The sequence below is a fragment of the Pundamilia nyererei genome, unplaced genomic scaffold (assembly GCF_000239375.1).
Source record: "Pundamilia nyererei isolate P.nyererei 1_Seehausen unplaced genomic scaffold, PunNye1.0 scaffold00089, whole genome shotgun sequence".
NCBI classification, from domain to species: domain Eukaryota; kingdom Metazoa; phylum Chordata; class Actinopteri; order Cichliformes; family Cichlidae; genus Pundamilia; species Pundamilia nyererei.
Genome location: NW_005187490.1, coordinates 283068 through 303986, shown reverse-complemented (window position 1 = coordinate 303986; position 20919 = coordinate 283068). Strand labels below are relative to the sequence as shown.

The following is a 20919-nucleotide window of genomic DNA, read 5'->3' as shown; positions in this document are numbered from 1 at the left end:
TTCATCCCCCTGCAGATGTAGACGGGCCCCAGCTGCTTAAGGATCTGATCATATGAGGGGAGACCACTTCAAAGTGGATGAAACTAGGTCAGGCTGAATCAAACCAGACTCAGACCAGATCACAACCGAGCAGGCCAGATTGATTCAGACGATACCAGGCCCGTCCAGGAAGCCTGTTCCAGTTTCCTGTCCAGGTAACTGAAGCCGCTCTGCACGCCATCTGTAGGAGGTGCCTACTCATATTTCAGAGATGTGAATTTGAACCAAGGAGTCCTCCTTCACAGTGCGAGAAATAATTAACATATTTGAAAACTAGGCCAGCATTTGCTTTGGAATAAGTGTGACATTAAAAATGTGATATTTATGTATTTTTATTTCCATGTAATATTTGTAGTGTTTGGTTCAATTTAAGTTATCAGTGAACTTATGTATTAATACACCTCTGTTATATTTGCTTACACAATTTAAGGACTAAATCTGGTTTTAAAGGAGTCATGTTTTCAGAGCTGTGACATGTTGCATGCATCTGATTCTGGCTGACTGCTGTTTAACTTTATCAGCATTCACCCCAGAAAAAAGGCTCACCGCCTCCACATGCTGCTGACATTTTTAGCATCTTATAAAAACACAGCACTCCCATTGCAAATAATTTAAATGGTATGCTTGGCCTTGAACAAGTGGTTTAGTGCACACACCTGCTTGCGGTTGAGTGAATAGATAATGGCATCGAATATCTAGTTTTTTTGTCTTTGTTTTGTTCTTGTTTCGTATCCTGAACTCCTGAATGACGAGGTGATGCCTACTTCCTTTTTTTTTGTGGTGTTGAGTTGCAGTGAGAGATAGAGATTCCTCTTTACTTCTCTTTTCTGTCCTCTATTTCACCTGACCTCTCCACTCCCTGAGCCTGGTTGTGCTGGAGGTCTCTTCCTGTCAAAGGAGTTCTTTGACAGGCGTTCTTTAACCGTACGGGATGATCTGATCTTTGGGTTTCTCTTTGCTTTTCTCTAGTCTTTAGATTACAGTATAAAGCGCTTCGAGGCAAATATTGTTTTGACCTGGAGCTGTATGAATAGTGCATTTACTTGGCAAAGTCATTCAATAGCAAAGGTTTGTTCGTTTAGAGCACGTGTCCTGCGAGAATATTTTATATAGATGTACTATTATTGTTATGCATGGCCCGGCAATATGAGGTGCTAATGATATACAAACTACAGATTCCATAATGCAGCGCTGCAGCCTCCTTGCTGAACGCTAGGCTAACTGGGAATTCCCACCTCAAACAAGTCAAACTTCTGTTATTGCGAAGCTAGCCGCTCACAATGGTGGAGAGAAAAGTTGATTCTGAAAGCAGAGCCTTTCAGCGCTAGTGGGAGACTGAATATATGTTTACAGACATGCTGGTAAACCCGTGTGTCTTATTAGTGGAGCTAATGTGGCTGTAATTAAGGAATTTAATTTAAGACGGCACTACGAGACAAAACGTCAGGATAGCTGAAAAACCTAAACGCAGAGCAGAAACTACAGAAAGTAGAAGAGCTAAAGAAGAATCTGACATTTCAGCAGATGTTTTTCACCAGAGCAAAATCACAAAGTGAAGCTGTTGTGAAAGCAAGTTTTATTGTAGCAGAGGAGCCAAATCAGCCCGGTACCACTCTGAAGAGCTGCATGATGAAGCTGTGCGACGTCTTGTGTCCAGACAAAACGCAGATTTTGGCAAATGTGAGCCTGAGCAGAAATATGATTGCTGATTGGGTTGGTGAGATGGCCACTGATTTAAGAACACAGTTGTGTGCAAGAACCAAAAACTTTATTGCATACTCTCTTGCTGTGAATGAAAGTACAGACATGATGGACATTGCACAGCTGGCCATCTTCATCCGTGGAGAGGAAATATTGAACATTAAAATTAAATCGATGCACGGGACAACAACAGGAAAAGGACATTTTTTAAAACTTATGTAAAAGTGTAACCGACATGAAACTACTATGGGACAAACTTGTTAGATGGAGCGCCGGTGTTGTGCGGTGAAAAAAGCAACTAGTCCGCAGGATGTGAGTAAAGATGCAGAAGAACTGTACCGGTGAGTTAACAGCATAGCACTGCATCACACACCAGGAAAGGCTGTTTGGTAAAGTCCTAAAAATGGAGCATGTAATAATCACCGTAACGTAAACCGTAAATTTTATCTGAGCTAAAAGTTTAAATCACCGTCAATGTCAGTCTTTTATGTGGGAAATAGATTCAGAGTTTGCCGACATGCCATCATACAGAGGTCCGTTGGCTGAGTTGGGATAAAAATTCTCAATAGAGTTTTTGAGCTCAGCAAGGAAATCTGTCAGTTCATGGACATGACATGTATGATGCGGTGAAGGCATTTCAAGTGAAGCTGTCACAAATGCACCAGTGCAACCTCACTTTCCCTGTTGCCAAGTAATGTTGAACCAAGTCAGCGGACTTTGCTGAACTGCACCTGTGCAGATTCAGATGGAGCTGCAGTGTAATGATACACTCAAGGGAAAGTACGACACTGAATGGCCCGCACAGTTTATTAGTGCCATTCCTGAAGCAACGCCCAGCTCCGTCTACATGCGGCTCCAACCTTGTGTATGCTTTCATTTATTTTTTTCTGGGGTTTTTGGCAGCATGTTCATATTTCTAACTTGCATAATTTTGACAGGATATATTTTTATGAAGAGCAAAATATTTAAAGTTAAAGTTTATTTTTTTAAGTTTATTTAATCTGGAATAATATTCCTGTCTGTTTTTATTCATATTTATGTTTAAAAAAACATAAACATGTTCAATAAATGTTTATCTTGTTTGGCCCGCGACCTAAAGTGTGCCTTGAGTTTTGGCCCCCTGTGCAATTAAGTTTGACACCCCTGGTTTAGAGGCTTTACAGTAAATACATTTGCTTATATTGTTTTTTTTGGGGGGGGTTCACCCATTCCTCTGAAACATTAGTGTGGCTCTTCATGAGTCAAGCCACCTGTTTGCGCATGCATGTGCTCGAAAACTCTAATCGAAACCTTTACAGAAAATGACTGCATAATTAAGCAAGAACTCTTGTTAACGACAGGCCTTCTTCAGTCAGCTCAGAGTCACTTGGGAAGGTTTCATCATCTCTGAAGTTTAAACACTTGCCAGGGTTGTAGTTGGCGAATTGGAATGCACATGGCACATCTCAACCAGTCTGATTTATGTGTCTGATACGGTGCGACCTAAATAGCTTACAGTATTTCAATACATGTTGTTGTAATGGTGGCTTCCTGTTTATTGCGCCTGCACACTTGACCCAGATGACACGATGTTTGCTGCATGTGTCCAGGCAACAGTTACTCTGTCTGTATTTTCTTTGTTTTGGGATTTCTTTGTTTTTGTCTTTGCAGATTCTCAGAATGATTCCATCTTAAAGTGTTGCTTTTGTGTGTTCACAGTTGAGGGCTCCAGAGTGGATGGAAGGAGATGATTTTAACACACAGGCTGTGATGAACATCTGTGGTGAGTTTGGCCCTTCCTAAAATATAAATTAGTATTTCCCTCTGTGCATCTCTCAATTAAGTGTGCACGCTTTATTGAAAAAAAGGTCTGTGCAGATAGTCACCTCCGTTTCTCACAACTACAGTATTTCCGCTTTGATCTTGACCTCAGACCTTTTATAGTGATTTCTTGTCAGCACGGATAATATGAGTAATCCCGCACATGTCGCGCTTATTATTTGTCAGTTCATTTACATACTTAGACCCAGTAGTTTCGGTCTATGCATGCATATGCATGCGACATTTGTGTGACTGTCTGCTCTGTGTTGCTTATTTGCTTCTGCAAAGAAACAGTGGATTGTTTCTTTTATTTTAGCTTCTAATACACACAGACACCTGCATTGCAGCTATTTCTTAAAAGAGAGGGTTTAATCACCAAAAGACTGAATAACAAGGTTGCACACGGGTCTGTTGAAATCTGGCACAAGAGCCTTTTTAGATTTGCAAATGGATTTTTATATTTCTGGGGAAATATTCGTCCTTATGTTGCAGCTGTCATTTAGCAAGAATGTGTTTGTGTATGAACCGTAGGATCCATTCATTTTCTATTAGTAAAGTAGACCTGTCTTAAAAATGTTTAAAAATTTAGTTCACGAACCACAGAAAACATCTTTAAGGCAGCAAACCTGTTTCATAATTACCTGCCTTCGTCTATGAATAAACATTTTTTTTCCTCCTACGATTGAAGCAATTTCTCAGCGTTTGTCAGTGCTGTTACGCTGACGTTACCTCGCCATGATTTACATTTAATGAACAATTCTGGATATTAATGAGGTGAAATTTTCACACTTTGCAGTGCCATCCAGGAAACCATAGTGGATGTTTTTGCTGGCCGGTTCTGTCCTCTGAGCAGCTTGTTTAACGCCCCCTGGTTAATACATTTACGTGTCAGATTAGCGTCAGCTCGGTTATTCATGTAATTGTGCTACATTGTCAAAACAGCAGCTGATACGTTTGTTTAGCTGTTGAACTAATCTGGCAATCATGACAGTTGCTGGTTTATTGTGCTGTATTTGAAACTGCTGGATAGTCCTTTTGGATTTTTGAAATGTGTGCCAGAGGCATCATCCATCTGGTTTGCTGTCTACAACAACAGACTGTGGTTTAAGAATCTTTACACCAATAAAACAATATATAGGTCCCCTTTAAATATGTGCATTTGTCCTTCAATTTAAAAAAATAAATAAGTGAATAAAATAACATTTACTTGGTCAAACTGCAAGAGCTTTATATAGCCGCAATGATGTCTCATACAGGCGTGGGAGCTTTTGTTTTACTTTTTGCTATGAATATGAGTTATAGACTCACACAGCCACCAACTCGTTTGGGGCAAATGTAATTATTCCAACCACGCAGAGTGTTGTGATCTCAGTCAGCAGTGGCACAGCAGTCACTCCTCCTCATCTGGAGCCCTGTGCAGGCAGGCGGCTTGATAACCACTGCAGAGTCACCCAGAAAGAGTCACAACAAAGAAAGTCGTCAACTGTTGTTATTCTGGTTTGGCAGTGTGGTTTACTAGGTTGCCAGTTTGTCTTAAGATTATGTAGCTTCAGCAGCTGGTGAAATAAAAATGGTTACTAAAAATGTGTATGTAGTATTTTTTTTACATTTGGTGAAACACTTGTGCACTGGTAAAGCCACAAATGCGGTGACAAATAAATGAAGGAAAAACACCAACTTTTGCAGTGCATTTTTCACAAAAACAGACTGCTTTCAGTGTGTATACGCTTTACACGACCAGTTCGTACCTACAAAAAACCCCAAAAACAAACCAACAAAAGAATGGAATCTTGGGGTTTTTTTTATTTATTTTTTTATTTTTTTATTTTTTTTGTGACACTCTGTATAAAGGCCTTAAATCCGCACACAGAGAGATGTCTGTTTTTAAGCTCAGTGTCTCATTGTGCTGTGCAGATGACCTGATGGCAGACCAAAGGATGGACATCTCGTCTACAATGACCGACTTCATGTCCCCCAGCTCCACTGACCTCATCTCCAGTTCCATCAGCACGCCTGGCATGGACTACACCCGCAAAAGGAAAGGCAGCACCACCGACTACCAGTAAGTAGACAAGGAAGAAAGAGAAGCTCAAATGCTCACTTTATTGGTAATATAAACATATTTGCTACTACTGCTTGACTTACCAGCAGTGGTAACTGTAACATCACATAAATAGACCTTGAATTTATTCTTGGCAATAAGGTGCACAGAGAAAGGGGAAAAATATACAGACTGAGAATTATGGGAAGAAGTGATAAAGTGAAATGACTAGATAGACAGTGTGTTTCTGGTCTTATTAACCATGTCTGATTATGGAGACACAAAGTCTTTTGCATTCATTAGTGCAGGTGTGCTACAATATTCATAACATTTGTGTCCTTAAACACTGTTAGCCAATGTTGCTAACACTTTACACGTTGTTTAAAAAAAACATAATGATCTGAATCATTCAGTGACAAAAAATTGATTGATAAATTTGTGTTTCTTTGCAGAATTGATGGCTTCTCATTTGAGTAAGTTCAAACATGACTCGATGTTAGTAGATCTAGCAAACTCAATTAATCAGCCTGAAATGCCACTGAACCCTCACACATAATCTTTTGCACCATGAAATATTGAACAGACTGAAAGGCAAACCTACTCAACCCAGTGAACCCTTTGTGAAGTGCTCTGGTTATTTGAATGTGTTCCTGTGGTCTTGCTGAAACTTATATCTCCTGTTTTCTCCTTCTCAGTGACATGGACCCAGATAAAGATAAACTGGGCAGGTAAGGCGCCATTACTGCCATGGTGATAGAGCTTTAATCTGCTGGATGTGTCTGTTTATTGCTCTTGAAATAACCTGCTTCTGGCACGATTGGGTTCCCTGTTGATTTCAACTTAAAGGGTCCGTTGAGCCAAATCATAACGTTCGTGTTTTCACACTCACATTTGTGAATCTCAGAGATCTGTATTTGGATGTTTCAGTGCCCACATAAACACAGAGGAGGTGAATGGAGGTTTTACACTTGCTCCTCAGAGTATTGAGAGATGTTATTTTTAACAACAGCAGCTTTTACTAGAATAAAAATCCATGTTGCTCTGAATATTACACAGATTCCAAGGTTTGTCCTTTAGAGCACAGTAGAGAACGATCGGGTAATAAACACCCAGTAAAGATGTTTAAGTTTTCCGGCACGAGGACTTTTGCCATGATCTACATGACCAAATCTGACACGTCGGAGTTTTCACCATGTTAGGACTGCATGTTCGATCATTTTATTGCATCGGACGTCATCGGTGCAATTTAATTTCACTTAACAGGGAAAGAAAGGCAGTGATGGGTCTATTAAAATAATTTTTCGCAGAAATGTTCATAAAGTTAAAGCAAAGTTGAATAAGCTGCACAGGAAAAGTATCATAACAGCTGCTGTAATGCATGTTACTCTCCAGGGGAAAATCTCTTGCACACTGCACTGTGACACCAAAGCCAATCGAGGAGAACCATTTCACTACTGTACAGACATGTCTGCAGTTCAGCTGGGGGTGCAGTAGGGAGTGCTGCCTGAAGGAGAGTGAATGACGTAGTCACGTTACATAGCAACTTAAGGGGCTTTGGATGTATTACTTTAACCCTTTGGTTTTACTGAACTAAGTGCTCGCCACACACTGGATTAGACAAATCTTCCACTAGCAGAAATAACCCAAAAAAGACACAGACAACACCGAGTTTGGAGAGATGCTTTCTCTCAAAATAAAGTCAGTCTCCTGACTTTTTAGACGAGTTTTACTCGTCCTAATTGTTTTTGGAAAGTCAAGGAATCATTTGCATGTACTATGAAGTCATCGTCTGGGTGTGTCTGTAGAGTGGAGTGGACATTTTCCTTGTTGTTGCTCTTTTTTCCTAGCTGTAAATATGAGATAAAGAGATGTGTCATGTTTGTACTGCATTAGTCATCAGATTTGCCCTCTTGCTGCCCTTTTAAAGTATGTGCTATCGCATTAATTTAACAATCAAACCCTTCAGTCCTCTCTAATTTCTCTCTCTAATTCTTTCTCTGTTTTGTCTTTTCAGTGACCAACAGGGCAGGATTAAGAATGCCAGGTATAAACACTCCTTTTCTTTCTCTCTCTCCCATTCCCCCTTACCTGCTAAGCTCCCTTGCATGAATTAAATGTCACTCTGTGGATGGGGACAGAGAGATCTTTGTGCACACTGATAATAAGAAACTTTATACATTGAAGTGTATAGATCCAAGCATTATGTGGAAGGGGACTGTAAAAGCAAACCTAATTGCTAAAGCCAAGCTGTCTTTCTCTTACATGGAAAGAATTCTCTTTTATAGCTGCTTCTGTGCAAAGCGAGAGCAGACAAGCAGGAAGGATATAACCTTATAGTCGTGGAGGATCGGCAGAACAACAAAAACTGGATTTCTTCATGTCTCTTGAGGCTGTTTTCGTTGCGTCTTGCTAGCTGATTTATATCATGTTAGACAGGACTATGAATGCGTAGACAGTGGAGTCTGTTGGATAAGGTGCTAGGAGTTTGTATTTTGTAGAGCAGGTAAAGTTCAGCCAAGCTGATTTATTACTATTTACTGTGGATTTCTGCCAGCAAGATGGGTGGAAAATGACTTTGTTCATTGACACTTTTTTGATGTCTGATGTCTTCTCCTGCACAGAGAGGCCCATAGCCAGATTGAGAAACGTCGCAGAGACAAGATGAACAGCTTCATCGATGAGCTGGCGTCACTGGTGCCCACCTGCAATGCCATGTCCCGCAAGCTGGATAAACTGACAGTCCTCCGGATGGCTGTCCAACACATGAAGACGCTCCGAGGTTAGAATCAACTGGGAGGGTTGGGGAGGCAACGAAGTGAAAAGTCTTCTCATTCAAACATTTGCTCGCATCAGTTTTTGTACTAACATGTGAAATATGCGCTGTTGAGGACCTGAGGGTTTCCATCCCAGTTAAATGAAGATTAAACAACGAAACATATTCATAAACATGGGAAACGTGAGAGGTTTTTACTGATCAGGTGACAAATAAAGAAGATAATTGATGATGGATCCCTAATCGGGGAACGGGCAGGTCAGGATAGTTAAGATGGATGATGTTAATGCAGTGAAGTACTTACCTGTGCCGTGTTGGAGACCGCTGTTAAAAATGTGAAGGTCAGTGGGGGCTGGTCAGCAGCTGGTCAGTTGATATTGGTAATCCTTTGGTAAACATTTCCAAATATGGAACTGTGTGTAATTCTTGAAGGAAGATAAATTCATGGTACTCAAAGCAAATAAGATTAAGTGGGAGCATACAGCTTTCTGAAAATGCTCTTATGTGTGCAGGTGCAGTCTGAATAGTCACAGGTGTGACCTGCGTGTGTTTTAATGTTGTGTGCAGGTGCAGCCAACCCGTACACAGAGGCAAACTACAAGCCTTCCTTCCTCTCAGATGATGAACTGAAGCACTTGATACTAAGGGTGAGTGGAAAAAATCAAAAATAATTAAAGGTTCTTTTTATAACTATACAAAGGGGGGAAAATACCTCCAGAAATGAACTTTTAATCCAGTTTTTAACGTTCTGTTTAATAATGCAGGCTGCTGATGGCTTCCTGTTTGTGGTCGGATGCGATCGTGGCAAGATCCTGTTTGTTTCTGAATCCGTGTACAAGATTCTCAACTACAGCCAGGTACGCTGACAGCCTGAGGAATGAAGGGATCTTTTTGTTAATGGTGGATGATTTTTAAGCCACCTTAAAAGGCTTTACTGTGGATCTGCGACAGGCATGCGTTAGTTCCTTTACAAAGCAAAAGAAGGATGCTGTGAATCTGCTCAATCACTATTACTACACAAACAAGTGGACAATTCATAGCCAGCAAACATCTGTCTATCCATCCTAATTTGTAATTCCACAAATTAAACGATTCAAATTTATTCATCTTTCTCTCTCCTCTCAAGAATGACCTGATAGGTCAGAGCCTGTTTGACTACCTTCACCCCAAGGACATCGCCAAGGTCAAAGAGCAGCTGTCGTCCTCTGATACAGCCCCACGAGAGAGACTCATCGATGCTAAAAGTAAGCAAAAATGGACGTGTGTAATCTGTTTTGTAGAGCCAAGAGTTTGGTCAATGCCGTTAAAATCTGTCACACCAAATGGTGTGAAAAAGGACCCAATATAGGGAACTGAAGGCTAGAAACAGTCAGTGCATTTTCTCAAAGGAAAAGCCTGTTGATTTAACGATGGCAAACACAGCTGGAGGTAAAACAGGGGAAGTGTGCATCATTCAAGGCACTAAGAATAGAAAATGCAACCAAGAGCTCCAAATGGATTTATTTTCCACATGTGCGTTTCCTTTGTTATTTGTGTGCAAGTCCTTCTTTCTAAAATTGCTGAGGCTTGAAAGAATAGTCGTTTTCTGTTGACTGATTATTTTCTTTCCTTTATTTTTGCAGCTGGTCTTCCTGTGAAGACGGACATCACCCCCGGTCCTTCTAGACTCTGTTCTGGAGCTAGGCGGTCATTTTTCTGCAGGATGAAGTGCAACAGGCAGTCTGTCAAAGTAGAAGATAAAGACTTTCCCTCCACCTGCTCTAAGAAAAAAGGTAGCGTGCCATCGTCTTCATTAAAACCTGACAACCTTCCTCTCTGTCAGAGCACCACCTGAAAAAGCTGTGTGCTTATCAGCTCTCTGGTCCCTTTCTGACATCCACTCATTTCTGTAAATCTGATGTCTCTGCTTGTCAGTGCTGTTTCTGTATGGGTGGACTGATCACAGCCTTGTGAAAAGCTGTGACAGCAATCTTATGAAGCACGTGCAGTCAAGTTACCACTTACTCTTTTGGAGATTGGTGTCTAGATCTGACAAAAAGTAACAGCTGAAGTTAGTTTGTTGTTCCCAGTTGCTTCTAAAACTCTTTATTCTAAGTTAATGACATACCTGCAGGGTCCGTGTGCAAGCATCTCTAAATAAAGAAGGATGCACTCATTTATGCACGCAGCACTACAGCAAGAACTTAATTACCCTTGACACAGAGATAGGACTGGTCAGGATCTAACAATAAATGACATGGTGTGTTTTTCCCTTAACAATTATCTAAGGGTGTAGATGCACCATCATGACTACATGTAGGATGTAGCATCTGTAATTACCAAAGTATCGTCGTATTAAACAAACTCTAATTTCAAGCATTTTACATCACTGTCAGGCCTAAAGGGTAAAAGGTATTGCTGCTGTGGCTCGTTTCTCCCACATCGTCTGACAGAACGGGTGAGGAGCATTAACATAAAAATAAGCCACGTCTGAATTGCTGAGAGCTTCCACTATATCAGCTCGATGAAGCCAGCAGTGTTTTGCATCCCGTGTCTTAAGAGACCTTTGGAGCGGCTTCTCTCTCCTCCCTATTTACATCTCACACAGTGCTTTGTAAATATCTCCATCACCTCCTTATGAAACCAAAAGCCCTCATTTCCTGGTGTTCCTGTTCTTCTATTTTTAGGTTCACATCCTTTTCATAACAAGGAATTGCACCTCAGTTGGCATGAGAGCATGGTGTTTATTTAACCTTTATTTACCCGCTCTATATTGTCAAAAACAAATTCTAGAGAAAGACCTGTCTGCTTAGATTTTAGTGCTTGAAAAGGTTAAATTTTTGGTCGGCTTTTGTTAGTTTAACTATTCAAATTTTTCATATTATAATGAAAACGATACATTTGACAGTTATCAGCTTTTTTCTTGTCTTTTATACTAGAACTGGCTAAAATAGATGCATCCTATTTCGGTAATGCATGAGGGCTCAGGTGGAGAACCTATAACAGTAATGATGGAGCAGTGATTGTTTATTCATGTTTCAGGTATTTCTTTTGTGTTTAAGTAGTTATTTGAATGATGTGTTTTCTGTGTATGAATGCGTCCTATTACCCGATGAGAGGACAGAGTTTATTTATTCATTTGAAAACCTTTTAATTAATCAGCAAAGCTTACACGCCATAAAAGAATCTCACCAGTGATAATCTTTGAAAATAGGGCTGCCTCTGAAAGTCAGAGCTATGAAGCATCAATCAAAGATGCTTTCAGTTGAGTGAGACTGCGAGCGCTTATCTGCAAACAACATGCGCTGCACTTGTAGATGAGAGGAGCTGAAACCTTTTTTTCCTGATAGGCGGTTGCTCGGTAAAGTCAGATGAAGAAGATTTTTGCCGGAATCTTTATAATCTTTATTAACTGCTTCTATAATTTAAAGGGGAAGAAGAAGCCAGGTGCTGATAATCAAATGCACTTGACAAACTGATGAGCAAGAATGACTACCTCTGTAAAAGCAGAAGTTGTGCAGTTTGCTTCTATGGAGCATTCAGGAGGGTGATAACATAACGCTATAATCTTTCCAGAATTCACCCCAAGGTCACACTGTGCAATGCTCGAAGGCACTACAAATAACCCAGGAGCTACATCTCTGGCTCTACAGGCCTCAGTTAACATGTTAACTGTTAAAGTTCATAACATTATATTTAGAAAAAGACTGAACAGAACAAGTGTGGCTTGTTTGGGATTGTTGTTAGCACGAAGTTTCCACACGGCTTCTGATCCAATATGAAGCTTGGCTTCAATGGACAACAAAGGAGGGGTGATGGTTTGGGCTTGTGTTTAAGTCATTGAGTTGATCATGAACTCAGCTGTTTACATGGGTATTCTAGAGTCATATCTGAGGCCGTCTGCCCCTTAATAAAGCTTGGAAATGACGAAGTTGGGTCGTGTGACACGACAGCGATCTCCTGCACAGCAGCAAATCTACAGCTGGGTGGCTGGAAAGAAAAGTATCAAGCTGTTTCTTCACTCTTACGATTACTTCAGTTGGACTTTTATTGTGAAGAGATCCACAGAGTGAAAATGTGAAGATGGATTTTTATTCTCGCAAGATGACAACGTTCTCATTAAAGTGAACTTTGGCCTAACTACCTTAACAGTTTGCTTTGTTGTTGATGAACAGTTGCAATGGGCCAGTAAAAGTCCAGACCTCACCCTGAATGTAATGATGTGGTTGGACCTTAAGATTCAGCTGTGCTGAGCAAATGCCTAAAAATCTCAATGAAGTAACACTGTAAGGTAGAGTGGGCGGGCCAAAATTGATCCGCAACAGTGTGTAAGGCTGATTAAATCATACAGAAAACAGTTTGGTTCTGCTGGTGTCGCGCTCTGCCTCCGCTCATTTCTGCAGAGTTGGTCCAAACAGTAAAAGTTAACACAAAAACAGCTAAAGCCAAAAATGAATTTGAACTCTGAGCAAGAACCAGACTATCATTTAACAACATCACAAACTACTAGAAAATGTTATGTTGCAATTAAAAAGCACTGAGGTAGTTTAATTTGAACAGAAACACGTGATGGCCCATTAATCAAGTAAAAAAATATGAACGACAACAACACATGGGACCTGCTGAATCACATTTAACTGACCAAATTCTGATTTGTGTGAATCTTATTTGGAAATTGCACCTGGGCTGTTCTGGCAACCTCTATATCATACTTCATTAGCTGTGTGCCAAGCAGGTCAGGGCTGAAAGCAGTCTGAGTCAGCTTGGCAGACGGTGGTTTCAGCCATGGTGAATTAGCTGGAACACATTGGAGTGCAGTGTAACATCACGCCTGGACTCGAGTTTTTAAGATTAAAAATCAAAGGTTTAGAACAAGACACGACCGGAGCCTGGGTCGCTCAATTTTCCTCGTCGGAAAGTGACGCACGGGACATTTGCTCTTCGATCAGTCAATATAAGAAGATTTTCCTGGAATACATTGCAGCATCTGCTCCACTGGTCTAAGAGCAAATGAAAACATGGCTGGCTGCGTTTGGAGCTACTTAGTAGCTTATTGAGGAACTGGAGTGTAAAACGTCTTTTATAATCAGAGGAACATTTGCAGGCACATACATGCAGCTGATTGTCACAGTTCATGTTAAAAAATGTTTGCAGTTAACGTTCATGGAGACACACTTCTCTGTGTTACATGGGGGGGGGGCTGCAAAGTTCAGTACAGCTACAGAAGTGAAACCGCCAAGAAGGTATTTTACTTGTGTAAAATGTGTTGAGGAGATGGGAGAAGTACTCCCGTCTTCATAGAGAGTGGAAAGGTGTTCCAGATGGTTTGGGCGTTTGCAGAGGAGGGATGGCAGATATAGAACACCAGGACAAAGGCTGTTGAAGATGAAGTTGCCAGGCAGGAGGTTCTTGTAGTTTCTAATCTTGTAGTTTTATGGCAAAGAGCAAGAAATAAACAGCCCTGAAAATCACAGATGGGCTCATTTGTCAAAAATAGTTTAAAGAGGGTACAGGCCAAAGTCCACACAGCACTAGCTGATTAACTGTGATCCTTTAATCCTGCAGGGACGACCGTATGATTTGTCTTCAAGGGTTCAGCCTAGTGTTTTGATTTGTATTTGATAATTAGCTGTAACTGCATCACTGCTGTGGCTTCCTCAGCGTTTTGTAAGAGATTTTGAATCAATCAGCCAAACTGTTCAGATGTGGGTTCATAATCAAAAATAAATCCCCGTCACATTCAGTTCAGTGAACTGTAAAAAATGCTCCATCATACCCCACAGCATGGTGACGGTATCCCACTAAGATGGCCCTGCTTATTTCTAATTTTAACGCCCCTCTCTCGCGTCTCTTCACTCTCATTACAGCGGACCGTAAGAGCTTCTGCACTATCCACAGCACAGGCTACTTGAAGAGCTGGCCACCTACCAAGATGGGTCTCGACGAAGACAATGAACCCGACAACGAGGGCTGCAACCTGAGCTGCCTGGTGGCCATCGGCCGCCTGCACCCCCACATCGTCCCCCAGCCCAGCCTGGCAGACATCAGGGTGAAGCCGACAGAGTACGTCTCCCGGCACGCCATCGACGGCAAGTTCGTCTTCGTTGACCAGAGGTGAGAGGCGAAAGGGGAGAGCCGAATAGGTCACCTCGTCTTGATTTATGTGACAGGACAGTAAAGTTCAGCTGCTTGCATACTCACATGATTTTCAAGGTCGCATTTCCCTCAGCTTATCCTCAGAGTCGGCCTGCTTGTTGATATATTTAGAGAGCAAAAGATTGGATAATAAAAGGATAAAATGGCCAAAAATTGAACAGACTGTAATTTTGATATGAGAGTTTGATATGAAATTGCCTCCTGAAGGGTGGAGGGGTGAGAGCTGTGAGGAAATATGGATTCAGAGAAATCGAAATAACTTGTAGTGCATAAAATGTCAGAGTAGAGCCACAAATAGTCTGCTTTTACCTGCAGCGCTGTGTCATTTAGCACAGCCTTTGTTAGCAACAAACACGATGGAGTCAAATACACCCCTGTTTAGGATGCGGTGATTTTTGAGTTTTTAATTTTAGCTGTTTAGATGAACACATTATGTTTCAGTACACACTGTTTTACCTTGGTGCTGTGTTACAACTGGCCTTTAGTACAGATGAAAAGCTTTTCAGTTAAATGAGTTTTATTCTTGCTCAGTGCATTAAGTGCAGTGAGGTTTCAGGACACAGTGATCTGTTTTTGGGTGATTCACTATCTTAGAAAACCTTTGTTGCCCATAATTAAGACTCTCACCAGCAGCTGCAAGCGAACAATCCTCTTTGTGTCTGTGTGTTCTTCCAGAGCCACAGCAATCCTAGCCTACCTACCCCAGGAGCTGCTGGGAACTTCCTTCTATGAGTATTTCCACCAGGACGACATCAGCCACCTGGCAGAATGTCATAGACAAGGTGCCTTCTGAGAAACCTCTAGAATCCTTGTTAGAGTTTAATAGAGAAGATGTGAATGAATGAATGCTAGTGTGCTCACTGCGAATGTATCGCAAATGTCCACAGTGCTACAGATGAGGGAGAAGATCAACACCAACTGTTACAAGTTCAAGATCAAAGATGGCTCCTTCATCACGTTAAGAAGCAGATGGTTCAGCTTTATGAATCCCTGGACCAAGGAGGTGGAGTACATCGTGTCTACCAACACTGTGGTGTCGTAAGTATCTGAAAACGCATTTTATTTGCTTTACCTGGAAGTTTTTAAGCTATAAACAAAAATATTTTGGCTCTTTGAAGACTCGGGTACATCACCTGTGCGCTTTCCCCCCCTTCTTCAGGTGTCCTATGATGGAGGGATCAGATTACCCTCAGTCTGCTGCCTCTCCACAGAGTATGGACAGCGTCCTGACCTCAGAGGGTAAATGACTTCCTTCATTCTTTCACTCCCTGCTTATTTATCAAAAACATCAGCCCATGTCCACAGTTATTCTTCACAGTGCATACATTCTTCTTCTCTTGATTGCTGCTGATTGGTAGGTGGGGGGAGGCGGGCGCTGCAGACGGTGCCTGGTATCCCCGGCGGCACAAGAGCGGGAGCTGGGAAGATTGGACGCATGATTGCTGAGGAAGTGATGGAGATCCAGAGGTGAGAATAGGAGGATTTCTGTGGTTTTTACAATCTCAAACCAGTCGAGCAGAAAACCAGCGTTAGTGCTCTAATGGAAAATCACCGTGGCCTAGTTTCTTACTCGGATCATGCTGATAGAGGTGACACAGAGAATGAATTATCAGGTATTACAAGCCAGCTGTACACACTGGCAGGTGAGTATATGACAAACCATATGCAGGATTTTACCTCATTTTTCTGCACTGAATCATTTCAAATGTCAGGTTACAATAAAATGGAGAATAGGCACATGTTCTGTGCTGTCTAAAGTAGGACAGTGTGTTCGCGCTGCAGGCTCTTCTCCTCGCTTTGTGAAACTTCAAGGCTGATGATGAAACCCAGCCAAAATACCACAGACTGTCTCTGCTGATAAATGATCGCCCGATTGTTATGGCAGTTCTGAAAAATGATTGTGTTCAGTGAGGCTGATAGGAGAGGGACTTTCTTTTATTTGGAGTTTTCATGTGCTGGAAGATTTTTGGCATTTTAGGGAAAGATGCTGTTTGACCTTCTGAGACTGGTCAAATTTGCAGACCACATGAATTCATGCCTGATGCAGCGATACATACAATACATACACGCGTGTGTGTAATTACTCGTGCAGTACGTGTGAACGTGCACATTTTCTTTTATCCTTTAGGACAAAAAAAGTAACAAGGCAATAATTGGCTGGCTCTTTAGCAAATACACAGAGGATTAGTCGTCCTTGTTCTGCTCTGGCGTGTCACATAAGAGAGCAGCATGAAGACATTCTCCACCTGGTGCAGGTTCTGAGGCAGGAAAACAAATTATTGTTGCCAGCTGCAAACCTCGTAGAGTCTCTCCAACCATGACGAGGGATTTACCGACCTGATATTTAAATCTGAAGTATGTTTGATCTGGACTCACAAAGCTGTTTCAGGTATAATCTGTTCAGTTCCCTTGTATTTAGTGTGTGATACCTCAGCGCTGCACTGGTTGCTAGGAGAAGAAACCACAAAGGATCAGCATACATGCAATGGAAAAACCTTTCTTTAAGTGTTTGAGAGCAATTAACATAGTCACAAAATAAATAGGCTTATTGTAGCACTAGCATCGTGTTGGTACTTGATATCGACTCTACAAGTACCTGGATGGTGTACTTGTTGTGTTTCATGTACTTGTACTTTTCAGTTCATTCAAAATGGCGAGTGTGAATACAGGAATAGACGATTGGAGACAGCCTAGATCTGATTCAGAAACACTGCTGTTATCTGTTTCTCCCTATCAGGATTCGAGGCTCCTCCCCCTCCAGCTGTGGCTCCAGCCCTCTGAATATTACCAGCACACCTCCACCCGACACCTGCTCCCCAGGGGGCAAGAAGGTAACACACACACACACCTAATTGACCTGAAAGCAGTTTAATTTGTGTGCTTCTCTGTGAACGTGCACTGTGGTGAGGGCCACGTGCTCGGGGTTCCTGCAGGACATTTAAAAAAAATCTTCATATATCTGTAAATAAAACGTGAAAAATAAAGTCTTTAGATGTCCTTTATTTTGAGATGGTGTCTTTAAAAGTCGCTACTAATAAAATAATTCTGTAAATCACTTGCTCGGTATTGTCATCTCTCTGTTGTCATGCACATTTATTTATTTTAGGATAAAATTAAACAGTTTGACCCTCCAGGGCAGGGATGTCAGACTTCTTTTACAATGTGGGCCAAATCCAGACTCTGACTCTGAGTGAGCTGAATCAGTGAAACTACACGATGAATGTCTGTGATGGTTCTTAGTCATTCAGGTCATCGTAGTCTGAGCTTCTTGAAGATGATTCACTTCTCAGATGAGAGGTGAATCATCTTCAAGAAGCTCCTTAGACTACACGATAAATGTGTATAATTACAGAAAAGGTTCTGGTAGTTCTTTGCCCAGACTGTCCTGAAATTGTAAAATATTACATTTTTGTTAATTCAAAGAAAATGTCCTGTGTACTTAATGTAAAAATCATAATTTTATATAGTAAATACGGAAAAACCAGGAACTTTGTCATTTAAGTGTTTATCTATTACCTAATTACTTTGCCGTATGAATGGCAATTAATCGGGGTTCTTTATCATTAGGAGAAGTTGTAAAAACTGTTAAAACTTCAAATCTATGCACTCCTTCACATTTTTCAGAGCCATCCAGTGGGCTGGAGTCTTTCAGAGGCCAACTCTGGGCCCCAGGCTTCATGTTTGACACCACTGCTCTAGCTCCACTACCCTAACAGAATAACTGTCCTCGTCTCTACTTTAGCCATAATTGCATTGTTGAAACACCAAACTCGTCTTAGTATTTATAGTGCAGGAACTTCATGGGTCTGTCTAAAACCTGAAAAAAATGCCCCTAAAGCAAACCCAGAAGATCAAAATGTACAAAATTATTTTATCCTGTTTTAATAATGATAAAAATGCTGCTTAACAGTTTAACGTGTATACAAGTTCATGCTTCCGCGAACCTCAGTGTTCGCTCTCACTGAACAAGTTCAATGTTTTTACATTGAACTGATGTTTACTCGTGTCGTCTCTGCAGATTCAGAACGGAGGGACGCCCGAGCTGCAAAGCACGGGGATGCTTCCTGGACCCGACTCTGTTGGCTACCCCTACTCCAACCAGTCCATCATGAGTAAGTCACTGAGTAAATCTGTCATTTTATGATTATGACCTCTTCATCAGTCATCTTCTTAACAAGTTGCTCTCTGTAAAGGTGACAACTCCCACCTGAGCATAGACATCATGGATGAGCCCGGTTCCAGCAGCCCCAGCAACGACGAGGCGGCCATGGCTGTCATTATGTCCTTGCTGGAGGCGGACGCTGGCCTCGGGGGGCCCGTCGACTTCAGCGACCTACCCTGGCCGTTGTGAGGAAGCTGGGAGGGACGAGCCGGAGCTGCTGACGTGGGGTCGACGTCTGGTTGCCACGTTTTCCAACCTGTGTGCATGACGGCACCGCAAAAATGTCCATCTTAACAAAAAAAAGGAAGAAAAAAAACCGCTCTGTAGATACAGAGGAGATCCTCTCTCTTTAGGTGTCCATCAGACTGGATGGCCGTTAGGTTTCACCCCCAAGTTTTTGGTTCGTCATTCCCTGCAGGTGGAGCTGAGATGCTGTTAAGATGCTAATTTTTCCAGTGCTGGTTTTCTAACGTTGCCACGGTGAGAAACCATTTCTCTAACAACGGCGGTGCTGACATGTCGATGCTCCTTCACTCTCTACCCCATCAACGCAAATTAACAGAAGGCCCCCCTCCCCTCCCCAAGACACTCGAGACGGTGGCAGAAGTTTAATGGTGTTGTTGGGTGGTGAGCCCCCTGTCTCTGAGGTTTCCCTGTAGGATACTGTACAAGCACGAGGACGTGAACACACAACAGAAGATACTCAGAGGACCTTTATTCTCAAAATTCCACTACCAGGTGTATCTCATGTATTTAAATTCTTCCTTCTTTTTTGTAAAGACTGAATTGTTTTGGAAGGCACCGCCCAGCTGCTGTTTCCAGAGTTTACGCAAACTTTTACTCCAAGCTGCTCATCCTCGTCTGTTTCCTCAGAAATACCGAACTTCTCAGTTTCCTTCTGTGTTCACTCAAACAGCCTGCAGTGCTTCTGAGAGAGGCATTAGGAAGCTAGAAAAAAAAAGGCGAAAGCGCTGGAATTGAGGGGGGGTTGTTGGGTTGAGGATCCCTGTGCATGTGCCTGTGTGTGTGTTGAGAAACAGACCAGTAAGGTTTAACAGGTTGGCCCATGTGGCCTTGCTTATAAATCAAACTGATCTTTTTACTGTTATTTTCTAGTGAATGCAGACATGCTTCCCATACGGAAGAAGGAGGAATAAGTTGAAACATTGCAAATATAATAAAAATCCCAGCAGTAAGCGAGACGGGTGTGCAGGAGCTCCGTTAGGTCGGGGTTCCCTGCGTCACGTGTTCCCGTCTATTTAAAAGGCGCTGGTGAAATAAAGCAGGCGATTAGAACAGCCTCGGGATCGTGGATAGATTTAAGAGGGACTAAACACAGCCACGGGTCTAAACTCACACACGCCTACCAAGGACCAAACGCCACACGGCTGCAGTAATAACACGACGTAGTCGATGGTACTGCTGCTGTCTGCTTGCGTATGAACATAAAAAATGCAGAGTAAAAGCGGACAGTGGCTGCAGTGGTTTTAATACTCTGGTTCTTATTTTAGAACTTAATCTTTCTCTTCAGCCCACAGAGCGGTTCTTCCTCATACCAATCCAAATGCTCTCTGCAGGTAGACGGGCGTGGACGCAGTGTAGTGTAGATTCTCCACGGATGTGGTCACATGTGGTCCATGTGGTCACAGAGAACAGGCAGGCGAGCAGACATCCACACAGATCCTCACACTCACTGATTGCAAAGCCTCGAAGGTCCGTTTGGTTCGTAATTTGTGACAAATTTGCATCACTCAGACTCGAGCAGACTCCAGAATCTTATTTTTTCAGCGTCATCTTTACCGAGTTCCCAGCTCGCCTGCTACACTTGCAGTTTTAAATCTTTGCATTATTGGCAAGTGATGCTTTATTAACCCACGTTAAGCTTTTTCCTTTCACCACTGAAGCTTTTTAAATGACTGGTGCTCAGTAGTGATCTTAAGTCCAAACTACTGAAGCCATCTATTTAAAAAAAAAGAAAAAAAAAGAAAGTGCCAAATCTTTTATTTGCGTTAAGTTTCTCCCCGAAGAAGAAAGAGGAGGGAAAAACCCAACCGATCCAAGACCCAAACCTTGAGAGAATGTCGGCAGCGTCTGCAGCTCGACGTGCTGCATGAGAGTCAAGCTCAGTCCTTAATCAGCTTAGCCAACTGAAAATCTCCAATCTGTCATAAACGTTTTGATTTCTATTGGACCAAAAAGGCTAAAAAGTGTAAATCTACTCCCATCATTCATTATTTCAAAAACAAGGCCTATAAACACGGGTGAAAC

General features: G+C 41.9%; 1 protein-coding gene across 3 annotated transcripts in view; it reads left to right on the top strand.

Annotated features, from left to right (window-relative positions):
- The window catches only part of LOC102209857 (aryl hydrocarbon receptor nuclear translocator-like protein 1), a 29069-nt gene extending 8434 nt beyond the window's left edge, over nucleotides 1–20635 (top strand). For 2 of the 3 annotated variants that reach the window (XM_005739059.2, XM_005739060.2), the window contains exons 2-20: nucleotides 16–194; nucleotides 3439–3502; nucleotides 5455–5602; nucleotides 6034–6054; nucleotides 6277–6309; nucleotides 7596–7625; nucleotides 8203–8360; nucleotides 8922–9001; nucleotides 9119–9211; nucleotides 9481–9598; nucleotides 9977–10126; nucleotides 14201–14447; nucleotides 15165–15271; nucleotides 15377–15527; nucleotides 15649–15728; nucleotides 15848–15956; nucleotides 17227–17320; nucleotides 18508–18601; nucleotides 18683–20635. In XM_005739059.2, the coding sequence (XP_005739116.1) occupies nucleotides 3457–3502; nucleotides 5455–5602; nucleotides 6034–6054; nucleotides 6277–6309; nucleotides 7596–7625; nucleotides 8203–8360; nucleotides 8922–9001; nucleotides 9119–9211; nucleotides 9481–9598; nucleotides 9977–10126; nucleotides 14201–14447; nucleotides 15165–15271; nucleotides 15377–15527; nucleotides 15649–15728; nucleotides 15848–15956; nucleotides 17227–17320; nucleotides 18508–18601; nucleotides 18683–18840 (1917 nt within the window). In that variant the 5' untranslated portion in view covers nucleotides 16–194; nucleotides 3439–3456 and the 3' untranslated portion in view covers nucleotides 18841–20635. The remainder of the gene's footprint in view (nucleotides 1–15; nucleotides 195–3438; nucleotides 3503–5454; nucleotides 5603–6033; nucleotides 6055–6276; nucleotides 6310–7595; nucleotides 7626–8202; nucleotides 8361–8921; nucleotides 9002–9118; nucleotides 9212–9480; nucleotides 9599–9976; nucleotides 10127–14200; nucleotides 14448–15164; nucleotides 15272–15376; nucleotides 15528–15648; nucleotides 15729–15847; nucleotides 15957–17226; nucleotides 17321–18507; nucleotides 18602–18682) is intronic. The other variant, XM_005739061.2, reaches the window with a different exon arrangement.
- Nucleotides 20636–20919: the final 284 nt, after the last annotated feature.